The following is a 20,741-nucleotide window of genomic DNA, read 5'->3' on the forward strand; positions in this document are numbered from 1 at the left end:
TAAAAACATCCCAAAAATATTTCTGCAAGAAGTAGAATAAATTTCTGTGAAAATACTTCTAAGAAAAAACATTCAGTGATACAGAAATAGCCCAATTCCAGGAAGGAATTTTTCACAGTCAGTGAAGGAAAAAAAACAAAACAAAAAACGCACAAATTTCCCAGAATGGATTTTCAATTTAGTCCAAATTTGCAGTTTGGTGTTTCTCTCTCAGATCGCTGAGTCACGGCTGCGATATTAATCTGGAAATTTTTGCATGTGGAAGCAAACTGACCGAGAAAGTGCTCTCTCTCTGTGTGTGGAGAGAGAGAGCGACAGACCTACAGAATGGGTTCAGATCAGACATGGGTTGGCGCTGTTAGTGGAAAGATCTTAAAGAGGAGAAAGGAGCTAGAATAATGTAACATGGATCAATATCATGGGATCGAACGAGTGCGCAACACAACAATAGTCCGAGTTAAAATCCGTCTGGTTCGCCATACCAGAGTGGAAAGTCCCTCACATGTCTCAGACTTTGAGTAAAAGTGTTTTACAAGAAAGAAATGAACTCTTTTAAATCTTTCACATCGAGTGTGCTTTCAGACCAATTACACTGCAGATCTCTCTAGGGTTTTGTACAAAGCAGACTTCACTCTCTTTTTTTCTCTTCTGACTCATGGTGGCCAAACCCCCTGCTGCACCCGCTTAACCTCTGACCCCCTGGGACACTTAGGGTTCTGCTCTGAAAACAGGATTGATTTATCTAAGAATGCACCCCCACCACGTCAGGCTGAGAGAGCATGAACGTGCCAACTTGCACGCACAGCTCCACGTGTCACTGCCATCTAGACCCCCCCCAAGGCTGAACCCTGTGACGTGAGCTATAGGGTCCCTCCTCCTCCTCCTCTTCTTCTTCTTCCTCCCCCACTTCTCAACCCCCTTCCTCCTCCTCCTGCCTGCCTGATGGCTTAAGAGGAAAAACAATTTGTTTTGTTTGCTTTCACTCTGAGAGTCAGATTTGCACTTCTACACTAAAAGCATTACCTGTTTGACCTAACGTAACCCGAGAATCACCCTGAAATCGAGACCGACACTACGTCGGAGGAGGAGAGTCATTTCTGAAAAAATATGCTGTGCTAGAGTGAATGGCAGAAGTTCCCCTCTCTTTGTTTTTTAATTCCTGCTCTTCAATGACCTTCATGATGCACCGTGAGAATCTCAGCCACAAAGCACTCCGCATGAGTCGGGTGACGAGACTTCATGCTTCCTGTGCTGCTTAGTTTCAGCATGGCAAAAACCTGTTTGTCTAAATCTGCGGTTTTCATACTCAGATGCCCTGCAGCTGTCACTTCACAGCCACTGTCTCAAATTACTCTGCTCTGACTACTGTTTGATTCTCATCCTTCAGCCTTACCTGAAGCTCGCACCAGGCTACTTCCACGGTTGTCTCGGTATCCAGGCCCTTGTAGACGGTTTTGAAAGAGCCACGCCCGATCTCGATGTCAAATTTCAGGAAGCGGCCGTCCGGCGACGTCCCGACGGCTTTAGTTTCCACCTCCTCGTCCTCCTGCACCTTCTTCTCCGCTTCTCTCTGCTCTGCTTCCACGCGAGCTTTCGCTGCCTCCTTTTCCTCGTCGCATTTCTCCGTCCCATCACCTTCGCCTTCCCGCTTCCTGACCGTCACTTCAGGCGGTGTGACTGCAGTCCTGGGAATCTCGCTCGGGATCCAAGTAATGGCTTTCTGTACACAGGGGATATGTTTTTCTGCCGCATCACCACGGTCGAGTCCACCTCGTTCAACCGCATCCCCCGCATGCTCCTCTACTACGACGGCTGTACAGACCTCCGGAGCTCGATCAGGAACCAAACTCGCACCCAAAGAGCACACAGTCGACTCGCAGTCCGGGAGAGTTGTAGGGATGCAGGCTTTGCTTGGGAGGTCGAGCGCCGTGACATTAGAGTCACAAATGACGCTGCGGCGGAAAAATCGGTGCTCTGCCGTCTTGAGATCTTTGTCCATGGTGTGACGGCGGTGTCGGACCTCGACGCCCAGCTTCTCACCCAGCATGGAGTCAGAGCCAGAGCCATTCACATTTTTAGGTGGAGGAGCCAGAAACTCCATACCATTGTTAGGGTTTTGGGACATCTTCACTCCAGGAGATGGGGTGGAAAAAAAAAACACTTAAAAGAATAAATAAATTACAATATCCGGAATAAATCCCAAATGTAAACTTCTGGAGAAAGAAAAGAAAAATACGTTTGGCAAAATAAAAGTTTGTGCGAGATCCTCGTATTATTTTGCGTGGTACTTTATAAACAGTTATTGATGCACTCCGTAGGGCCTGAGCCCAAAAGAGGAGGAGTTCTTTTATACACGTAAAAGAACAGGAAGCAGTCACAGATCAGTAAGCGCGTATGGCAACAGACGTGAAGCGTCAGATCCACACCATCCATCCTGCAGCGAAGCGGCGAGAGTCCACACTGAGCATGAGGAACCACAGGGAGGAAGGGCTTAGAGCCTTTAGATTTCGGTTCTTAATCGCTCCACTGTATGAACAGCCAAACTCGGGTCCTGGAGTCACTGCGAGAGAACACATGCAGACAAAACGTTTAGCATGGGGGGGAAACAAAAGCTCAACGGATGTTGAGAACAATTAGATTGAAAAATGTGTTTGAATGTCATCCTGAACAACTTGCACGAGATAAAGACAAGATAAATATAACTTTACAACAATGCTATTTGACTATTTGAGGTTTATCCCTCTCTTTATATCTACTTGATGTCACCACTATCACACTCACCATCTCTACATTAACAGTGTAGAGCGGTGATGCATTCTGGGTACTTGAGTCTGACATTTGCTCCTTACTTCGATGTTAGATTCCTCATTAATATAAGTGACTAAAGAAGCTCTTGCTCTTTCCCTTTTCTTTCCCAGGCAGCACTGACCTGACTCTTGTTCTCGCTAGCAATTCCATTGACGTGTGATGTCAGGACAAGCGGAAATTCCTCGCAGGAACAACAGAAATACAGCACCAGAGGTACTTTATTTGATGCGTTTCAGAGGATTTTTAAGCAGTAAGATCATTTAAAAACAGGAGCTAACATGACCAGATAATGATTTCATTCTGGTCAAACATACACTATTTTTCACTGGCTTTCATAACATGGTCAGATCACTGGTGGAAAAAGAAAAATCCTTCATAACCTAAATAAGCACTATTGAAGCACTGGACAGTAATATCTGAATCACATCAAAGTGATCGATTTCTCAGTACTTGAGATCTCAAGCTAAACCTTTCATGAGGAAAAACAAATCTCCCTTAGCTTCCTTTTCAATAATCGTACAGCCAGGGCTTGAACTGAAGACATTTTTGGCAGTGGACGCTCTCGGTTACATCCACTAACAGCTCAGTGGTTTGGCATGCAGCTACACCGAGGGAAGAGGAAACACTGGGGGGAAATTAGTCTCAGTGACCTGGAGCTGTTTTAGCAGTTTTATGGAGATCCATCACAATTTCCCCATGTGACAAGGAACAAATACACACACAGAGACACACGGGGGGGTGCAGTGAGGTTAATTTACAACGGCTTTTTTCTTTTGAGAAGGAACTGTAAGGTTTATGGCCTGTTGTTGACCTTGTGTGACAGCTAAATGAGATGTAATGAGCCCTGAACAGACACATTTTTACCAAATTTCATTAACACGATAATGTGAGGTTGCTTCGGACGTAAGGGACAAGGGGAAGGGAACGCTTCTGGAGCGACGGCTTTATGAAGAAACCCTGTACGCTACAGAACACACAGCACGGATAACTCAACGCTGACTACCTTCTTATAACTAGCAATGGGGGAAAAACTATTTTATTTATTTATTTTACTAGATATATGTGTCTAGAGACTGGTTTTCAGATTTATACATATCTCAAGGAGCTGAAGACAGAATAACAGCTATAACTCCTTCATGCAAATACACACATATAAAAATACAGTAGTAATATTTCATGGGTTATTTAAGATGTTGAACCTGTTAGTTTGTTAGTTAGATTAAGATTTAAGAGTAGGAATATTTCTGTAATTTTGTACAGTTTAAATTAAGAAGCAGTGAAATAGTAATTAATTAAAATCAATAGATTTCTCTACCAAACAAATTCCTTATTTATTATTTATTAAGTTTAATATATTATTTATTCTAACGCAGAATAATCATGGATTAGGTACAGTCATTAGGCACGTGTAAGCCGATTAAATCATGTCAATTACTTCACGTGCACAATAAAATATTAAAGTGAAAAAGACATTGACATTTAGTCATTATATAATAACAAAATTAAATAAATCAATAACTTTAAATGTTTTTGCAGCCGTACTATCTAGCTAGCTTGTAGTTCTGTGTTTATGCAGCAAGCGAGCCAATCCTTGCACAGGAATCGAGAAAGCCAGCCAATCGTCTTCGGAGATACGCGCTTTCCAAGCAATCACCACTTGGAAGGCGGGATTTGTCGGAAAAGGATTGGGTTTTAAACAAAACAAGAAACGCCGCATTTGTGGACGGCATGAGGAGAGCCAATCCGCGCGCAGGAAGCGGAACGATTAGCCAATCGTCGCCAGGGAAACGCGATAACTAGCCAATCGCCGAACCGGAGGCAGGCTTTGTCAGAAAGCGGGTGGGATTAAACAGTAATAACGCTGCATTTTGTAGATGTGGTGTGTGTGTATGTGTGCGCGTGCGTTGGCCTCGTCCACGCCGGTTAGCTCCATTTGCGTACTTTCATTAGCATGTTCCAGAACAGTTATCCATTTCAACATAAATAAAATATATTATCATCATATTCATCCTTATTATTGTTGTTGTCGTTATAAACGTGAAAACGAGTTCGTTTTAAAAAATGACGTGAGATCAGCTTAATCACGGCGAGATAAGTTTTAGGGGAAGATGATGCGGTAATGTTCACATTAACGGTACTGCAAAGGTTTCGTCAATAATGCTGCAAAAAAAAAACACCGCATCATGAATAAAAATGTGTTCCTGGAGATAATATTAAGAGCAAACAGTGCGACAGAAAGCTGTGTCAGTATGCCACAACCAGCTGATCTCTCTAACGAACATTAACACACACACACACACGTAACAATAAATCCCAATCATGCCAAGCAATACACATCAGTTTAATGGTGTATTATTAAACGCTTACCTCTCGTATCATGCCCATGCTTCTTCTCAGACAGAAACACAGCAGTTGGTTGAGTTTGCCAACAAAATAAAACGTGAGGAAGGCGGAAAAAACCCGGGGCTAGCTCTCTCTCTTCTCTCTACCACACTGCCAAGTCATAAATAACAATAATATTATCTCAACATGGTGACTTGTGACCTTGTAGAAATCTTTGGGCTGTCCAATCAAACAAAAACTGGCGTCTCTCTGTGTGTGTGAAGGGTTTGTTATTATTTTTTAATATAAATAAAAAAAACCAAAACAAAACAGATGGTGGTATCCGAGCCAGCGCTACAGCTTCATACTCCTGCGCGAGACGTTTTTAAAATCAATTCTGCTTTAAAGAGCACCACAAAAAACAAATCCGTAGTCTCGTCTGGGTCGAGTCCAAATCCAGTCGGGATGATGTGCAAAGCCAAACAAAGTCGATTTATAGTCCGGTAAAGGAGGAAAATATGAAAACACTCCTCTCTCTCGCTCGCTCGCGCGCGCGCTCTCACACGGTCTCACTCACTCTGCCTGCGTGCGTGCACGCGCCGTAAACGTATCGCCTCGCGCGCGTCTCCATGTAGAAATAATACGATATAATATATATAGATTTAGATATATTACACAGGGGAGGGGGGGTGTGTATGCTCAGCTGCTTCTCTCTCCCTCTCTTTCTCTCTCTCCGTACACACTTCTTCTGCTTTCTCCTTCTTCAGTCTGTCACGTTAGAGCTGAGCAAAACTCGACCCGCCCACCAAGAACCGTTTCTTTCATACCCTTAACGACCGAAAGAGGGCGCCTTTCAACACTCTACCCAAAGATGCTAACGCTCCCTGCTAGCTCAACGCTAACGCTACCAGAACTAAGCCACGAGTGAGTTTTTAAAGCCTGAACAAATAATCATATAATTTGTTGTATATATGTATAAGTTCTAATAAACATATATCTTCACATAATAATTATTCTAATGTAAAAACAGACAAAGAAATATTAAAAACGTTTCACTGTCGAGCTTTTCCACGTGACGTTAAACCAACTCTAAACGCTGATTGGTTGCCCAATACTCTGAAGCGTCCAATTGTTGAAAGACATCTTATAAATATTCATAAGTCTTACTTATCCTCCCCTTTTTTGCTTGTCACGTTTCACTCCAACGTTTCTGCGTGACAGTAAACGAACGCTGATTGGTTACCCAATACTCTCTAACAACCAATTGAAAGACATATTTTAAATATTCATGAGGGATGCGTTATCCCCCCCCATCTCTGTAGCTAGTCATGTTTCCATTTTAGATCACTGCTGAATGCTGATTGGTTAAACTGAAAGTTAGATTAAAATAAACATATATAATATGACATATTTATAAATAACTATATAAACATGTATTTAGTATCATTATAATATTATAATTGTGTATGTGAATACTCCGAGCTTGTTACCCTCTCTTTTTTGCTAGCTATGTATCACTTTCAAACTTTTCCACATGTCCAGAAACTACCAATGGACTCTTACTGGTTATGCTGAAAGTCATAATAAATCAAATTAAATATAACACGACACTTAACATATACCAAACTTTACTTAAAGTAACTATAACTATACTTAAAGTAAACCAACACTGGACTCTGATTGGTTACCCCGTACACTCGAACAACAAATGGGCAATTTGCTGAAAGTCATAAAAATGTCGCTTTACATCAGGATGCTAATAATAAACAATTTTTAAGTTCAGAAAAATCACAAGACTTTTAACGTGAGAGTTAATTATGTGAAAGAGCCTGGAGTTATTCATGTACAATCATGGAGTTACAGCACTGAGAGAAAAGATATGGATTTGAGCTGTGTTTTGAAGGACAAATAATTTAGAAGAAGAACTGAGGGCAAGAAGCCTCTATTATCGCCACACATTCATTACAGCGCAGTGGAATTCTCATCTTCACATATTCCAGCTGAGGAAGTTGGGGTCAGATCTCAGGGCCAGCTATGATACAGCATCCCTGAAGCAGGGAGGGTTAAGGGACTTGCTCAATTGCCCAACAGTGAAGCTTGGAGGTGCTGGGGCATAACCCAGATCTTCTGATCAGAGCCATCAGTGCCCCCACATAAATATTCACATTAATATAAATATCTGTCTTTTCCCCACAAGCTTCACATTTGTCTGCTTACTCAAGCCAATGAGCTTCATACCGATGACTGATGTAAAAGTAAAAACCTCAGGAGTATCCAGTCCAATCCATATCTCTAAACAGATTTCTGGCAAGCTTTCCAAAAAAAAAAAGATTTGTATTCTGTTTAGACACGTGTTTACTATCTATCTATCTATCTATCTATCTATCTATCTATCTATCTATCTATCTATCTATCTATCTATCTATCTATCTATCTATCTATCTATCTATCTATCGATCTTTATAGGCATATTAAACAGTGAAAAAAAAAATCCAAGAGAATCTGAAAATCTGAAACACAATGAAGAAATAAAAACACACACAGAAGCGAGAGTAGCTATAGTAGCCCCCTGAGGCGATTCCCGGATGTTAGCATACAGATAGTCTCGTAATGACCGTTTAACCCTTTCCTGCTCTGTTGGATTCCAACCTACTATAAAGCTTCTATATGTTTATGGTGGTGTGTACAGTATAGTGTGTATCCCGAGTGATAGATAAAAACACACACAGCTGGAGAGTATGAGCGAAAATGTTTTAATTAAATGCAATTATTTATTGGTTTAATTTATTTTGCAAAATATCCTTCTAACAAAACAGATAAAGCAATGATTTTATGTTACCTTATATTAAATCAGATATTATTAATGATTAGATTATTCTCTAATACTCCTATTTGACAGTCGTACATGTATGAATGTGCACAAGATAATTTTTTAATATATATATATATATATATATATATATATATATATATATATATATATATATATATATATAAAACATGATGAATGTGTTGTGCCCCATACTGTCCATTTGAGAAAGGTCAGGTTCTTCTTTTATGTTTTTTTAAATGTCACTGTTGTTCGAGAAGTCTGAAGATGAGGAAGAGGAAGAGGAACTCAGAGAAAGCTCACTCTTTGATAATGCTTTGGTGTGTTCTGATTTTCTCTCTACATTTATTTCTTTATTTATTTTACTGGATTTAAGCATTTTAAACTAAAATGCAAGTATCTTAAAGAGACACATAATCAATCGGTGGAGTTTGAGCTTGGATATATGACCTTAAAATAAGATTTATGCACTTACATATACATCCATCCATCCATCCATCCATCCATTTTCTATACCCGCTTTATTCCTAATTAGGGTCGCGGGGATCTGCTGGAACCTATCCCAGCACACATAGGGCGAAAGGCAGGACCTGGACAGGTTGCCAGTCTCTTACATATACATCATAGCTAAAATGTCCCTAAATAAGGAAAAATAACTTGAATCATCTTACAGCATTATTGAATAAACATATTTATTTTAGTGATGCATCTATTAAGGGTTTATCTTCTCCACTAACCAAGATGACATTAATGATATAACTCACACTGTTTGATGGTTTCATATCATCTTATGAATGATCTTGTGCACAAACCAAGGAATAAAACACTTGGGTGCTTGAAGCTGTAGAAAAAGTAGCCAATAACAATGAGGTGTGATGCAAATACACCACAGAGTCAAATACTGTCACTGTTCCAGCCTTAAAGATGATTATTTCTGTATTAAAGCATGTCCTGTAGTGTTTTAATCCCTTTCATACCTCAGCAGATTTATTATAGTTATGCTTAGTGAAAAGTCAGCAAAACTAGTTGTGTTTCTCTAAACACTTACGATAGACTGTAAGTGACTAGACTGAACCAAACAGTCGCTCATTCAACAGCATCTTTTTTTCCTCTCTTTTAAAGATATTAAGATAGATTATGATCGAACGACTTCAAAGCAGGAACTCCTCCATTCTGAAAACTTCCCCATGGTGGAAAACCTTCAGAGTGATACAAAGCTCCTTCCATTAAACACTCCAAAAAAAATTTAACCATATAAACAAGAATAAAATTTTATTAGGTTTAGATGACATCCGCCACACACATCTCTCTCTCTCTCTCTCTCTCTCTCTCTTTCTTCGTTTCTCTCTGTCTCTCTGTTTCTCTCTCTCTCTGTTTCTCTCTCTCTCTCTCTATTCCTCTCTTCTCTCTCTCTCTCTCTCTCTCTCTCTCTCTCTCTCTCTCTCTCTCTCTTTCTTCCTTTCTCTCTGTCTCTCTGTTTCTCTCTCTCTCTCTCTCTCTCTCTCTCTGTTTCTCTCTCTCTCTCTCTCTCTCTCTATTCCTCTCTTCTCTCTCTCTCTCTCTCTCTCTCTCTCTCTCTCTCTCTCTCTTTCTTCGTTTCTCTCTGTCTCTCTGTTTCTCTCTCTCTCTGTCTCTCTGTTTCTCTCTCTCTCTCTCTCTCTCTCTCTCTCTCTCTCTTTCATTCTCTCTCTCTGTTTCTCTCTCTCTCTCTCTATTCCTCTCTTCTCTCTCTCTCTCTCTCTTTCTTCGTTTCTCTCTGTCTCTCTGTTTCTCTCTCTCTCTGTGTCTCTCTGTTTCTCTCTCTCTCTGTTTCTCTATCTTTCTCTCTCTCTCTCTCTGTTTCTCTATCTTTCTCTTTGTTTCTCTCTCTCTCCCTCCCCCTCTCCCCCCCTCTCTCTGAATAAGCTGTTGCTATAGAAACAAAAACCGTTTGGATTGCACTACCCTGCTGTCACATATGCTGTCATAGAAAATTAATCAACACCTTCTGAACAATCAGAGACGAGAACTTGATGGGTGTTTAACTTCCTGTCCATTTTCGTACATTCCAACATTTCTAGTTGGCCTGGTGACATAAACATGGGGCCTCTGGTCATTTACATTTCTGCACACATCAGGCCCAGCAGGTCATATGGAGCACATGTGTAGGATCTTATCTTACCTAGCAGGATTTCTGCGGCTTGCAATCTTTCAGCATCTCGGTGTGTACTGAGGAATCCCGGCTGTACTGTGGGGACACTCTGTTCCCTGACCAAATGAAGGCAAAAATCTAAACTTCCTGCTTTCTACACATACTGTATTGTAGTGTGACGAGCATGCGTGGAGTAGCATATGGTTTACGGTCACTTATAGTCTTTATTTTCTTCTTTTAATAGCACAACAGCTTTAGTACAGAAATACAAAACCAGATAAGAGCTAGACCATCAAATTAATCAACAGTCTATCACATATACATTACAGTCTGAGCAGGAAAGTATAGATATATCTATAGCTGTGTAAAAAATACAAAAAAATGGTAATAGATGTACATATGTACAGTACATACAAGAAATAAACGTAAGCTATTATCTAGTCCTAGTAAATATTTAATCTAATAGTTTAAATGGTTTAGTTTAATAACTGCTTACTGAGTCAACCCATTGTTTCTGTTTCTGCTGAACATCTTTATCGGGATAATAACATCTTGGAATTATCCAAATGGAAAATTATTAAAAATGGAAATATCTAAGTATGAACCTGAGGTGATCGTGCCAAAAGCTCCATGCCAAAAAAATAAAAATAAAAAATTATAGAAGAAGCCAAAGAGGTATAAGAGACTTATTTGACATAGTGGCATTTACAGTATTGGATTACTTTAAGAGTGTGGGGATGGTGGTGGGGTGGGGGGGGTTTACTTTTGCACTTATTTTACATCTATACTCGGTACACGACAGCAGGGAAGGGGGGTGGGAGCTGTGCAACACTATACCCTTTATAGTTTGAGGAACCACTGGGGGGAGTAGAGAGAGGATATGTCTGATTGTCTGATTTATTTATGTTTTTGGCCATTCTTTTAGGGAGAAAATATGACATGAAATCTAAGTGTGTGTGATTTCTGTTCTAATATATTGCAGTACAAAGTGGCACTTCAGGGCTCAGCTACTCCTTCAACACTTTCATGTTAATTGTGGTGGATTATTTATTCATTACACACATCCCAGAAACCTGGAAGTCTGATCTAAAGTAAGTTTGTAGTATTCCCGGTGACAGAGCAGTGTCTGCAGGGGTGTACGCTAAAGAAAGTAGCCTACATTAACACAACAAGAACATTTATTTATTTATTTATTTATTTATTTATTTATTTATTTATTTATTTATTAATGATCGTTGTGATAAGTAAACGAGAATATATTTTATCAACTAATATTTTTCTTTAATAAATATAACATTATAAACCTCTATATAAATTTCTTACTTTGTTACCAGGAAATTCTGAATTTTATTTCTATAAAAAGGCAAAATTATCTGGCAGAAAGAATAAGACAGTTTTAGGCTTGAAATATGGAAATTTGTCTTGAAGTCACCTTAATGGGTTTACATTTTTTAATATTATAATCTCATGAGAAATATTAGACATTTTCTTTCTTTAAGATATTTTCACCTGCTTTGCAAAGTGGGACTTTTAAATGTGATTTATTTATTATTTCTTAATTATACATAATACTAATAACAATAATAATAATACTAAGAACAACAATACCAATAATGAGCCAGTTTGACGAAGGGCCAAAATTGTGATGGCTAGACCACTGGATCAGAGTATCTCCAAAACTGCAGCTCTTGTGGGGTGTTCCTGGTCTGCAGTGGTCAGTATCTATCAAATGTGATCCAAGGGTCAGGTGACAAGGTCATGGGCGATCAAGGCTCATTGATGCACGTGGGGAGTGAAGGCTGGCCTGTGTGGTCCGATCCAACAGATGAACTACTGTTGCTGAAGATGTTAAAGGGGGACCAACACAATATTAGGCAGATGGTCATAATGTTATGCCTGGTCAGTGTATGTTAGACAATTATATTAAACCTTAACTAGTGATTCTACTTAGCCTTTACTACTACTACAACCACTAATAATAATAATAATAATAATAATAATTGTTGCTGTTCCTGATTTAGACATCCGTTTGTTTAATGCATACATTTCAGAGGGGCTTCACTACTTCCCAGTGTGGGTTAGCAGACTCTGGGACGTCGCTCTTTAAAGCACTTTCGTTGACAGACGTCAGCGTTATTGTTCTGCTCTCCAACCGGCGCTTCAGACTGAACACTGCATTCTGTGCTATGTTAAAGATCTATGTCCTATAGGAGCTGGGTGGAGGTTATTGTCTTTACATACGAGAGGCCTGTAAAGAACCCACTAAAAATAAACCAAGGATCCATTCTTTCCAGTTCCTCAGTTCATCGACTTTCTTTTACGGTTTCCACGTCGTTTTAGCGGCAGCGTGTTAGTACGGATGAGTGTTACGCACGAAGCTTATGACCCTGCTATCAGTGCAGCTGCAATGGCACTGAGTATTTGACTGGTCAGTCACTGGTGCGGGACATAAAGCCTCTTTATGAAGCTTGAAGAGGTGCTGAATGAGTGACTAGCGCAGGCTGTCACACTGACTGGATTGAAGACACACTATGAAAGCATGCACTGCCATTTTCAGCGCTGAAACTTGGTGCTGGTTAATCTTCTGCACCTAAAAAGGGAAGAGCATTTTTTACTTGAAACCTAAGTAACTATTTATCGCTGTTAAAACAAACCAAAATATTTTCAACATCCAAAACAATCTCAACCTTTCTGGACTTCTTGCTCCAGCCTGCACAAACACAAGCTTGTTTAACATACCTGAAGCAGACTGCGGCCCCTCTGAAAGGCCCCTCTGTTAGTTTGAGCTCTACACGATTATTTAATAGCTTCTTAGTTCCTGGTCTTCACCTTTAAAGGCCCTGTTTGATCCTTTGTGTCCGTAGACGTACTTTGAATAGACATAATTACATTGTGGGTCACTTTCTGTTGTGTGCTAGTGTGTGCACTTCTTAGGATTGCTGCGTAATAGGACAATATACTTCTTTTTCATTTTTTCTTAGAAAGCACAACAAGCAGGTTCATTTTTTGGACCTACTTGTTTCTCTGTGGTTTCTCTTTACTAAAGTATGCGCAATATGAAAAGCAAATGCAATTTCAGTAATATAATCAATATTACAGTTAGGGTTTTTCACTTGCTAACATTGCAGCATTTAGCATACACAGTGTTTAAAAGTATACATATAAATTGCATGGATTGATAATATCAGTGGGCTAGAAGCCAAATCTGTCACAGTAAGATGGGTTCGGATATAAGGGCAGGGCTTTATTAAAATAGATCGAGGCAGACAAACCAAAACGACAAACCAATCCTCAAAAATATAATGCAGGTGTAGATAAAAGTGATAACAAGAACAAGGAGAGTCAAAACCGAACCAACAATGAACAAGAGAATAAGTTTCAGTAACGTCACTGTGTAAAGCAGGATATGAAGCTCTTTTCAAAGAGCTGAAGTTGGTCCCGGTTATGGAAAGGGTGAAGGTGATTCTGAACAGACTTGAGATAAATGAAATCTGAGGATTGTGAACAAGGATACAAGGTTTTTTCACCGCTGAACTGAGGTATAGTTCATGACAGAAACGTCCACCCATAGAGCTAACTCTCTTGAAGGACATTGTGAAGATTTTTGTTGGACTGACACAGTCAAACCAAACCCAAGACTCTCTTGTCCATTCTTGTGAGTCTTGGAGTTTGTGACACAGCAATGGTTTGCTTCTTAACCGCTCATATCAGACAACATGGAGAGGAACCTCATTTGCTTCATTCTCCAATGGTGTCCAACAAGGATCAGTACTGGGTCATTTTCTATTCACTCTTAACTTCTGTTAACTGTTCTCTCATATCCTTACATTAGTTTATACTGATGACACTCAACTCATCCTCTCTTTTCCTTCCTGACAATACCTTCTGCACTGGCCTCGGCATGCCTGGCAGACACTTCATCATGAATGGCGGCTCATCATCTGAAACTAAATCCCAGCTGGAGATGCCTCCCCATGTCAGGATTTTCTGGTCTCCCTGGACAACTTTCAGATGAGCCATGGATAACCAACCATTCTTCTCACCCCACAAAAGTGATTCACTCATGCAGGTTTCTCCTCTCACTCCTGGCAGTTCTGCCTCAGCATGCCACTCCACCTCAGAAGCTAATCCAGCTAATCCCCACTCTGCACCGCATTCTTTACGAGACTTTAGCATAGCTAACCTGGAGCCACCATCTCTCAGGGTACAAAGAAGGCATGCAACAAGGCTCTTTCTGTCCTGGCACCCAGGTGGTGGAATAAACTTCCCCTGGCTGTCTGAACAGTTGAGTGAATATCTCTCTTTAAACAATGACTAAACCTCTACCTCTTCACCAAGCACTTAAATGAGTACTTGTCTTGTGTGTGCTCTTAGTCCCTGACCTGTTGAACTAGCATGATGATGTGTTTTTGATAGACACTACAAAGCACTTCTGTCATTCGCTCTGAGTACAGACATCTGTCAAACGTCATAGATGTAAATGTAGGCGGTTTTGAGGTGGAGGCTGTGGATTTATCGGATAATAATGCCACCTGGAACATCCTGAGATGAGACACAGTATCTCTCCAGAGGACAATATCCGTCTAGCCAGTAATACCAGTCCTCCCAGGCAAGTGTCGCTGCTAGTAATCCTCAACTGGCAACGTCACAGAGTTTGTGGGGAAAGAAGGCCACTGGGTACAAGTTCCTCTGGACGAGTATTGCTCCAATAATTCACAATTAAATCAACTATAAGAGTATTGTATTACTTCAGTCTTACTTTCTGTTGTCAGGAGAGGATAAAATAGAGATAGGGTTGTGTCTAGAACTTTTTATAGAGGTTGATACAATAGTAATAAGGGAATGTTTGATGCAGGAATGGTGGTATTGTCATGACCATGTAGACAACAAAGTGCTTGAACAACCCAGTAGTTGGGTGAGGCTATAACCAGAAATGAGGTGTTCTTCTGGTGTAGTGTGAAGGGTGGTGACTCCATCCAACACTGGCCAAGGCTGGAGCATGGAAGAGTGATGTTTAACTCTTTGAAGTCTTGGGCCAAACATTGGTTGATGGAGTCCCCAACAGCTCCTGTGTCAATGATTGCAGAAAAGTGTTTGAATGATCTAACACCACCATAAGTGTACGTGAAAGCGAACATGTGTGAGTAACTAGAAGCCTAGTGATTGTTGAACTTGACTGTAGATCATGAGGCAGGTCATGTGACATGGCTGTTTGCTGTTAAGTTGAGAATGATAGGAATTTTTTTTAAAAGGATACAATGGTAGAATGAACTAGCATTTATGCATATTGCATTTTTTTTCTAACATATTACTGATTACAGGTTTTGAGTGTATAGTTTATGTGGTGCCCATAACCAGTCTTGGACACAAATCATTGGTCTTGGTCTTGTCATGAACTCGTGTTAAACTTTGCTCAACCTTGTCTTGGTTTCAGCCTATGAAGGCCTGAAATACTTTTCTGACACCACCCGAGGCCATTGCACCACTTAGTTGAATAAGTACTTTGTACTCTTCTCTTTAAAGTAAGAAATGTAAATGTCTATCTCTGTATGTGGAGTTATATAGTGCCTATATATTTCACGTGACTATGCTGCAAAATGTTTTTTATTTTATTATGAGTATACAGCTGCATATGCTCTCAGGAAGAGAGGTACACAGCAAAAAAAATAATTAATTTAGGTGCTGTGTGCCATACCATTTCCTTTTACGTCATGAATGCTCTTGTGCCATTGGTCTTGTCTTGGTCTTGCCCTTCCTTGAATTTTTATCTGTTTATACCTAGATTTAATGTTGAATGTAGAACATTCACACAACTGTTATCGCTTATGTTACAGCAGCTCTGTCCTTCCCTCACTAAGCTGCACACTTTCCTCTCTCTTGAAATTAATAAGTCCTCTGTCCTGGATAGACCATATAAAATGTCCCTGTCTTAGCTGTTACTATGGAGTCTATAAAGTTTTAGAACATGCTTGTTAATATAAACCTATGATTTGTAGCTGCACTTCTGTCAGAGCTTCTGTTATACAAAATTACTCAGACCAGTTCTGTGTAAAACTTCACCAGCACTGTGAAATAATAAAATCTTCCTGGTTCACATTTAACCCTTTCTTACTTCCACGCTCCATTTCATCAGCAGATTGAAAATCAATTTACGGGATATTTTCAATCAGTGTAAATAAATGAATGATGTTCTGGCTGTGAGTCTGATATAAAATGACTCTGTTGGCTTTCAGTGTGTTTTAGACGTGTGTTTTTCCCTCAGTTGGAGAACCTTACACAGAATTTTATTGGTTGAAGATCAAATTTGAGCTGCTTTTTAGACGAACAAGCACCTGGAGCATCTCAGAGAGCAGAAATGGGTTTGATATCAGCATTTACTTTGAAGATACAAACATCGGTATGGAAAGCCTAACCATTTTTGGTTCTTTTCTATGAATACTTTGTCTCTAGTAGGCTGGGGAAAAACAGAAATACTTATGAAACACTACAAAATCCTGAGTGTCTATTTTCCTGTGAGCTTCATATTAACCACCACGGTGGAGGGAGACATGACAAAGACACTCAATACTGAACATAAAAACAACAAAAACAGGAGCAAACGCCATTTTTTGGCCTTTGAGGAAAAAGAATTAAGGATGTATTGACCAAATGTTGCTCAGTAAAATCAGGCTAATATAAACTTCTTCTTCTTCTTCTTCTTTCCCTTCAGGGGTCTCCACAGCGAATCATCTCTCTCCACCTATCCCTATCTTCTGCATCCTCAACTCTTGCACCCACTAGCTTCATATCCTCATTTATTCCATCCATATACCTCCTCTTTGGCCTTCCTCTTTTCCTCCTTCCTGGCAGCTCCATGTCCAACATTCTCCTACCAATATACTCACTCTCCCTCCTCTGAACATGTCCAAACCATCTTAATCTGTCCTCCCTAACTTTGTCCCCCAAACGTCCAACATGAGCCGTCCCTCTGATGTACTCGTTCCTAATCCTGTCCAACCTCCCAAAGAGAACCTCAGCATCTTCAGCTCTGCTACCTCCAGCTCTGACTCCTGTCTCTTCCTCAGTGACACTGCCTCTAAACCATACAGCATGGCCGGTCTCAGCACTGTCTTGTACACCTTCCCCTTGATCCTCGTTGATTTTTTTTTTCCCACACAGGCTACTGAACTCTATTCTATGAAATGTTCTGAGCCAGTTGTATACTAGATTAAATTTTGCTCCCATCAAACCCATAATAAATGATTTAATGTGGATGTAAATAAGCCGGAATATTCAGCGAGTTACTGAATAACACGCTTGTTTGTCCAGACGCCTGTTTGCACTGGTGCCCCGAAATTATTCAAAAGTGTCTTGCCAACTTTTCCTCTCTAAGCGACTTCTGTTCATTTTTTAGCCACTTGTAATGCTTTGGGTGTTTAACATGTGATATAAATCCACCACATATATAAATAAATAAAATAACCACAATATCGCTGGTAGTACACCGGTTCTCAGAGTGGCGTCTGGGGACCTGCTGTGGAGTCTGGGGGCGAGACATGATTTTTTAAAAATGTATTTTTGTTGCAGTGGAAATCATTATCAAAAGTATTCGATTTAGGGTCCAAGCACCAAAGTCAACTCAGAAGGTTTTAGAATCTTTTAAAATCATGTTCATGAAATAAATCCCTATTGTGGGGGTCTGTGGAATTTATGTTCTTTACTCTTTAAAGAAATGGTTCTCTATAGAACTAAAAAATAGTTCTATCCTATGTTTCATATGTTGAACCCCAAAATGGTACTTTATATAGACCCACGCTCTTAAACATAATGATTCTTAAAGGGTTCGTTGTCAGGGTTTACAGTTCTGTGAAGAACCTTTAACATCCATGGAGTGTTTCTGTTGCATTTAAGGTTCTTTGTAATGGAAAAAGGTTCTTTAGAATATAAAAACGGTGGTTCTACTCAGAATCATTTAGGGGTTCATTATTATTCTTTATTAACCTTTTTTTTATTATTATTAATATTATTATTATTATTATTATTATTATAGAAATTTTAGACAAAATACAGACAAAATCAATCAAATAAAAGCTTTATTGTTCTCCAAAGGTTCTACACAGAATCATTATTTTGGAAAATAAGGTTCTTCTGCACAAATACAGGACCCCAGAGTTCTATATAGAACCCCAATGAACCTTGTTAAAGGGTGGTTAAAGGCGTCCCTGGTATAAAAATAAAGGTTCTTAAACGGTTCTTTGTCAGGGTGTATGGTTCTATGAAGAACCTTTCATATCCATGGAATGTTTCTATGAAAAAAGGGTTTAAGAACCAATTACTGAAAGGTTCTCTGGGGAAATCAAAATGGTTCTTCTATGGACTGCCAAAAAAAAAATTAAACCCCAATTTGTTCTTATTCTATTCTGTTCTAATTCTTATTCTAATTCGATTCTATTCTGATTTTAATTATGATTCTGGTTCTATTTCTGTTTCTAATTCTGTTCTGATTTTAATTAGGATTCAGATTCTAATACTTATTCAGATTCTAATTCGGATTCAACTTCTATTCTAAGTCTGATTCTAATTCTTGATTTTAATTTTGATTCCAATTATTTTCTAAATCTTATTCTAATTCTGTTCAGATTCTAATTCTTATTCTGATTTTATTTTTGATTCAGATTCTAATTACAATTCTAATTCTGTTCTAATTCAGATTCTTATTCTGATTTTAAATCTGATTCTAATTCTATTCTGATTCCGATTCTAATTCTATTCTATTTTGATTCCGATTCTAATTCGTATTCTAATTCTGTTTCTTGCTCTAATACCGATTCTAATTCTGATTTTTTTAATATTCTAATTCTATTCTAATTATTATTCTGATTCTATTTTGTTCTGATTTTAATTCTGATTCCGATTTTAATTCTGTTTCTAATTTTATTTTTAATTCTCGGTCCAATTCTATTTAAATAATTATTCTAATTCTGATTCCGGTTTTGCTTTTGATTCTAATTCTATTCTAATTCTATTATGATTTGAATTTTTTTCTGATTATAATTCTTATTCTGATTTTAATTCTTATTTATAATCTAATTCCGTTTCTATTTTGATCCAGATTCTAATTCGGATTCTATTCTAATTCAGATTCTAATTCTGTTCTGATTTTGATTCAGATTCTAATTCTGTTCTGATTTTTTTCTATTCTAATTCAAATTCTATTCTAACTCTGATTCTAATGTTCGTCCCTCTCAGTGTACCGTTTGGTCTGGATTAATTTGTAGTGTATCAGACTGGCTTGTTTTCAAATGACATGTGTGCTTGTCCATTATTACTACATACTGCTGGTGTTGGCAACTTTTAAAAGGATAACGTAAGCTTCTGAAAACCCCATGTGGTGATCATTTATATGTTTTTCTGCTCTTATTTAGCCATGTGGAATACAATCAGTGGGGTCAATGCAGCAGAAATCAGTCCAGGGGGTCAGCTTCATGACCACCATCGTAAATCTTTTTGAACATAAATCCTGAGGATATCGTCATCCATTTGTAACCGATGACACAATGTGTTTTTACCTCCAACCCACTTGTATCCAAGCACCCCAACAATTTGCAAAGTGCAAACTTGGAGAATGTAGAGCATTGCCAGAGTGCTGGCGTCAGCCAGGTCTGGCACCCCTCATCGAGTTACTCCACTCCCTGTTATAAATCACACTTACAGGTAGGTGTTTCTCACCAGTCCACTTCTGCTCTCTAGCAGAATGTATAAATCTTTTTGTATTATTAATTCTTATTCCTCAGAGGCTTGGTTTGTTGTGTCCATGTTAATGACTGAGTGTCTTTGTCATGTCTCACTCCACAGTGGTGGGTAATATGAAGCTCATATGAAAGTAGACACTCAGGACTTTAACAATTTGTAGTGTTTTATGACCATTTCTATTCCCTAGACTACTACTAGAGGCGATATATTCATAGAAAACCTCCAGAAAAAAAACAAATACTGTTCTTTTTTTTTTCCACACTAATGTTTCATAGAAAAGAACCAAAAATGGTTCCATACCGATGTTTCTATCTTCAAACTAAATGATGATATCAAACCCATTTCTGCTCTCTGAGACGCTCCAAGTGCTTGTCCGTCAGATTTGATCTTCAACCAGTAAAATTCTGTGTAAGGTTCTCCAACAGAGGGACTAACACACGTCTAAAACACACTGAAAGCCAAAAGAAAGTCATTTTATGTATCAGACTCACAGCCTGAACATTTCGTTTATTTATACTGATATCCCATCCATCCGTCCATTTCCATTCCACCGGGGTAATGAAACACCAGTGCACTGGCAAAAAAGGGTTAGATGATTTCAGTACTCATATAAGAAGAATTTCTTTTCAGTCAGCTCTTTTGGTGACTCAATCATGCTGAAATAGCCAAACTGATAACAGTGCAATCAAAATATAGCTATTTAGGAATCTGGCCTGACTGCATCCTCTGAATATAGCCTTCGATAACGAACCAAATGAAAAAGCCCTGGTCTATGAATAATGTTTTTATTCTACCCACTAAGTTTATTAGACTAAAAAACAGAGCTTGTTTGGGGTTTTTTTTGTTCTGTACTGTCCCCATGTAATGCTCTCATGAGTGGGTTGAAAAGAAATGAATAACACGCTTGTCTGCGCTGAA

The 20,741-nt window shown here is 39.0% G+C and overlaps 1 protein-coding gene across 15 annotated transcripts in view; it reads right to left on the reverse strand.

The window, feature by feature from the left end:
- The window catches only part of wnk1b (WNK lysine deficient protein kinase 1b), an 88,095-nt gene extending 82,185 nt beyond the window's left edge, over positions 1-5,910 (reverse strand). For 11 of the 15 annotated variants that reach the window (XM_058416920.1, XM_058416918.1, XM_058416917.1 and 8 more), the window contains exons 1-2: positions 5,176-5,910; positions 1,394-2,560 (exon numbers count right to left, since the gene is read on the reverse strand). In XM_058416920.1, the coding sequence (XP_058272903.1) occupies positions 1,394-2,125 (732 nt within the window). In that variant the 5' untranslated portion in view covers positions 2,126-2,560; positions 5,176-5,910. The remainder of the gene's footprint in view (positions 1-1,393; positions 2,561-5,175) is intronic. The other 4 variants (XM_058416924.1, XM_058416923.1, XM_058416919.1 and 1 more) reach the window with 2 other exon arrangements.
- Positions 5,911-20,741: the final 14,831 nt, after the last annotated feature.

Source organism: Hemibagrus wyckioides, linkage group LG19 (genome assembly GCF_019097595.1).
Source record: "Hemibagrus wyckioides isolate EC202008001 linkage group LG19, SWU_Hwy_1.0, whole genome shotgun sequence".
Classification (NCBI taxonomy): domain Eukaryota; kingdom Metazoa; phylum Chordata; class Actinopteri; order Siluriformes; family Bagridae; genus Hemibagrus; species Hemibagrus wyckioides.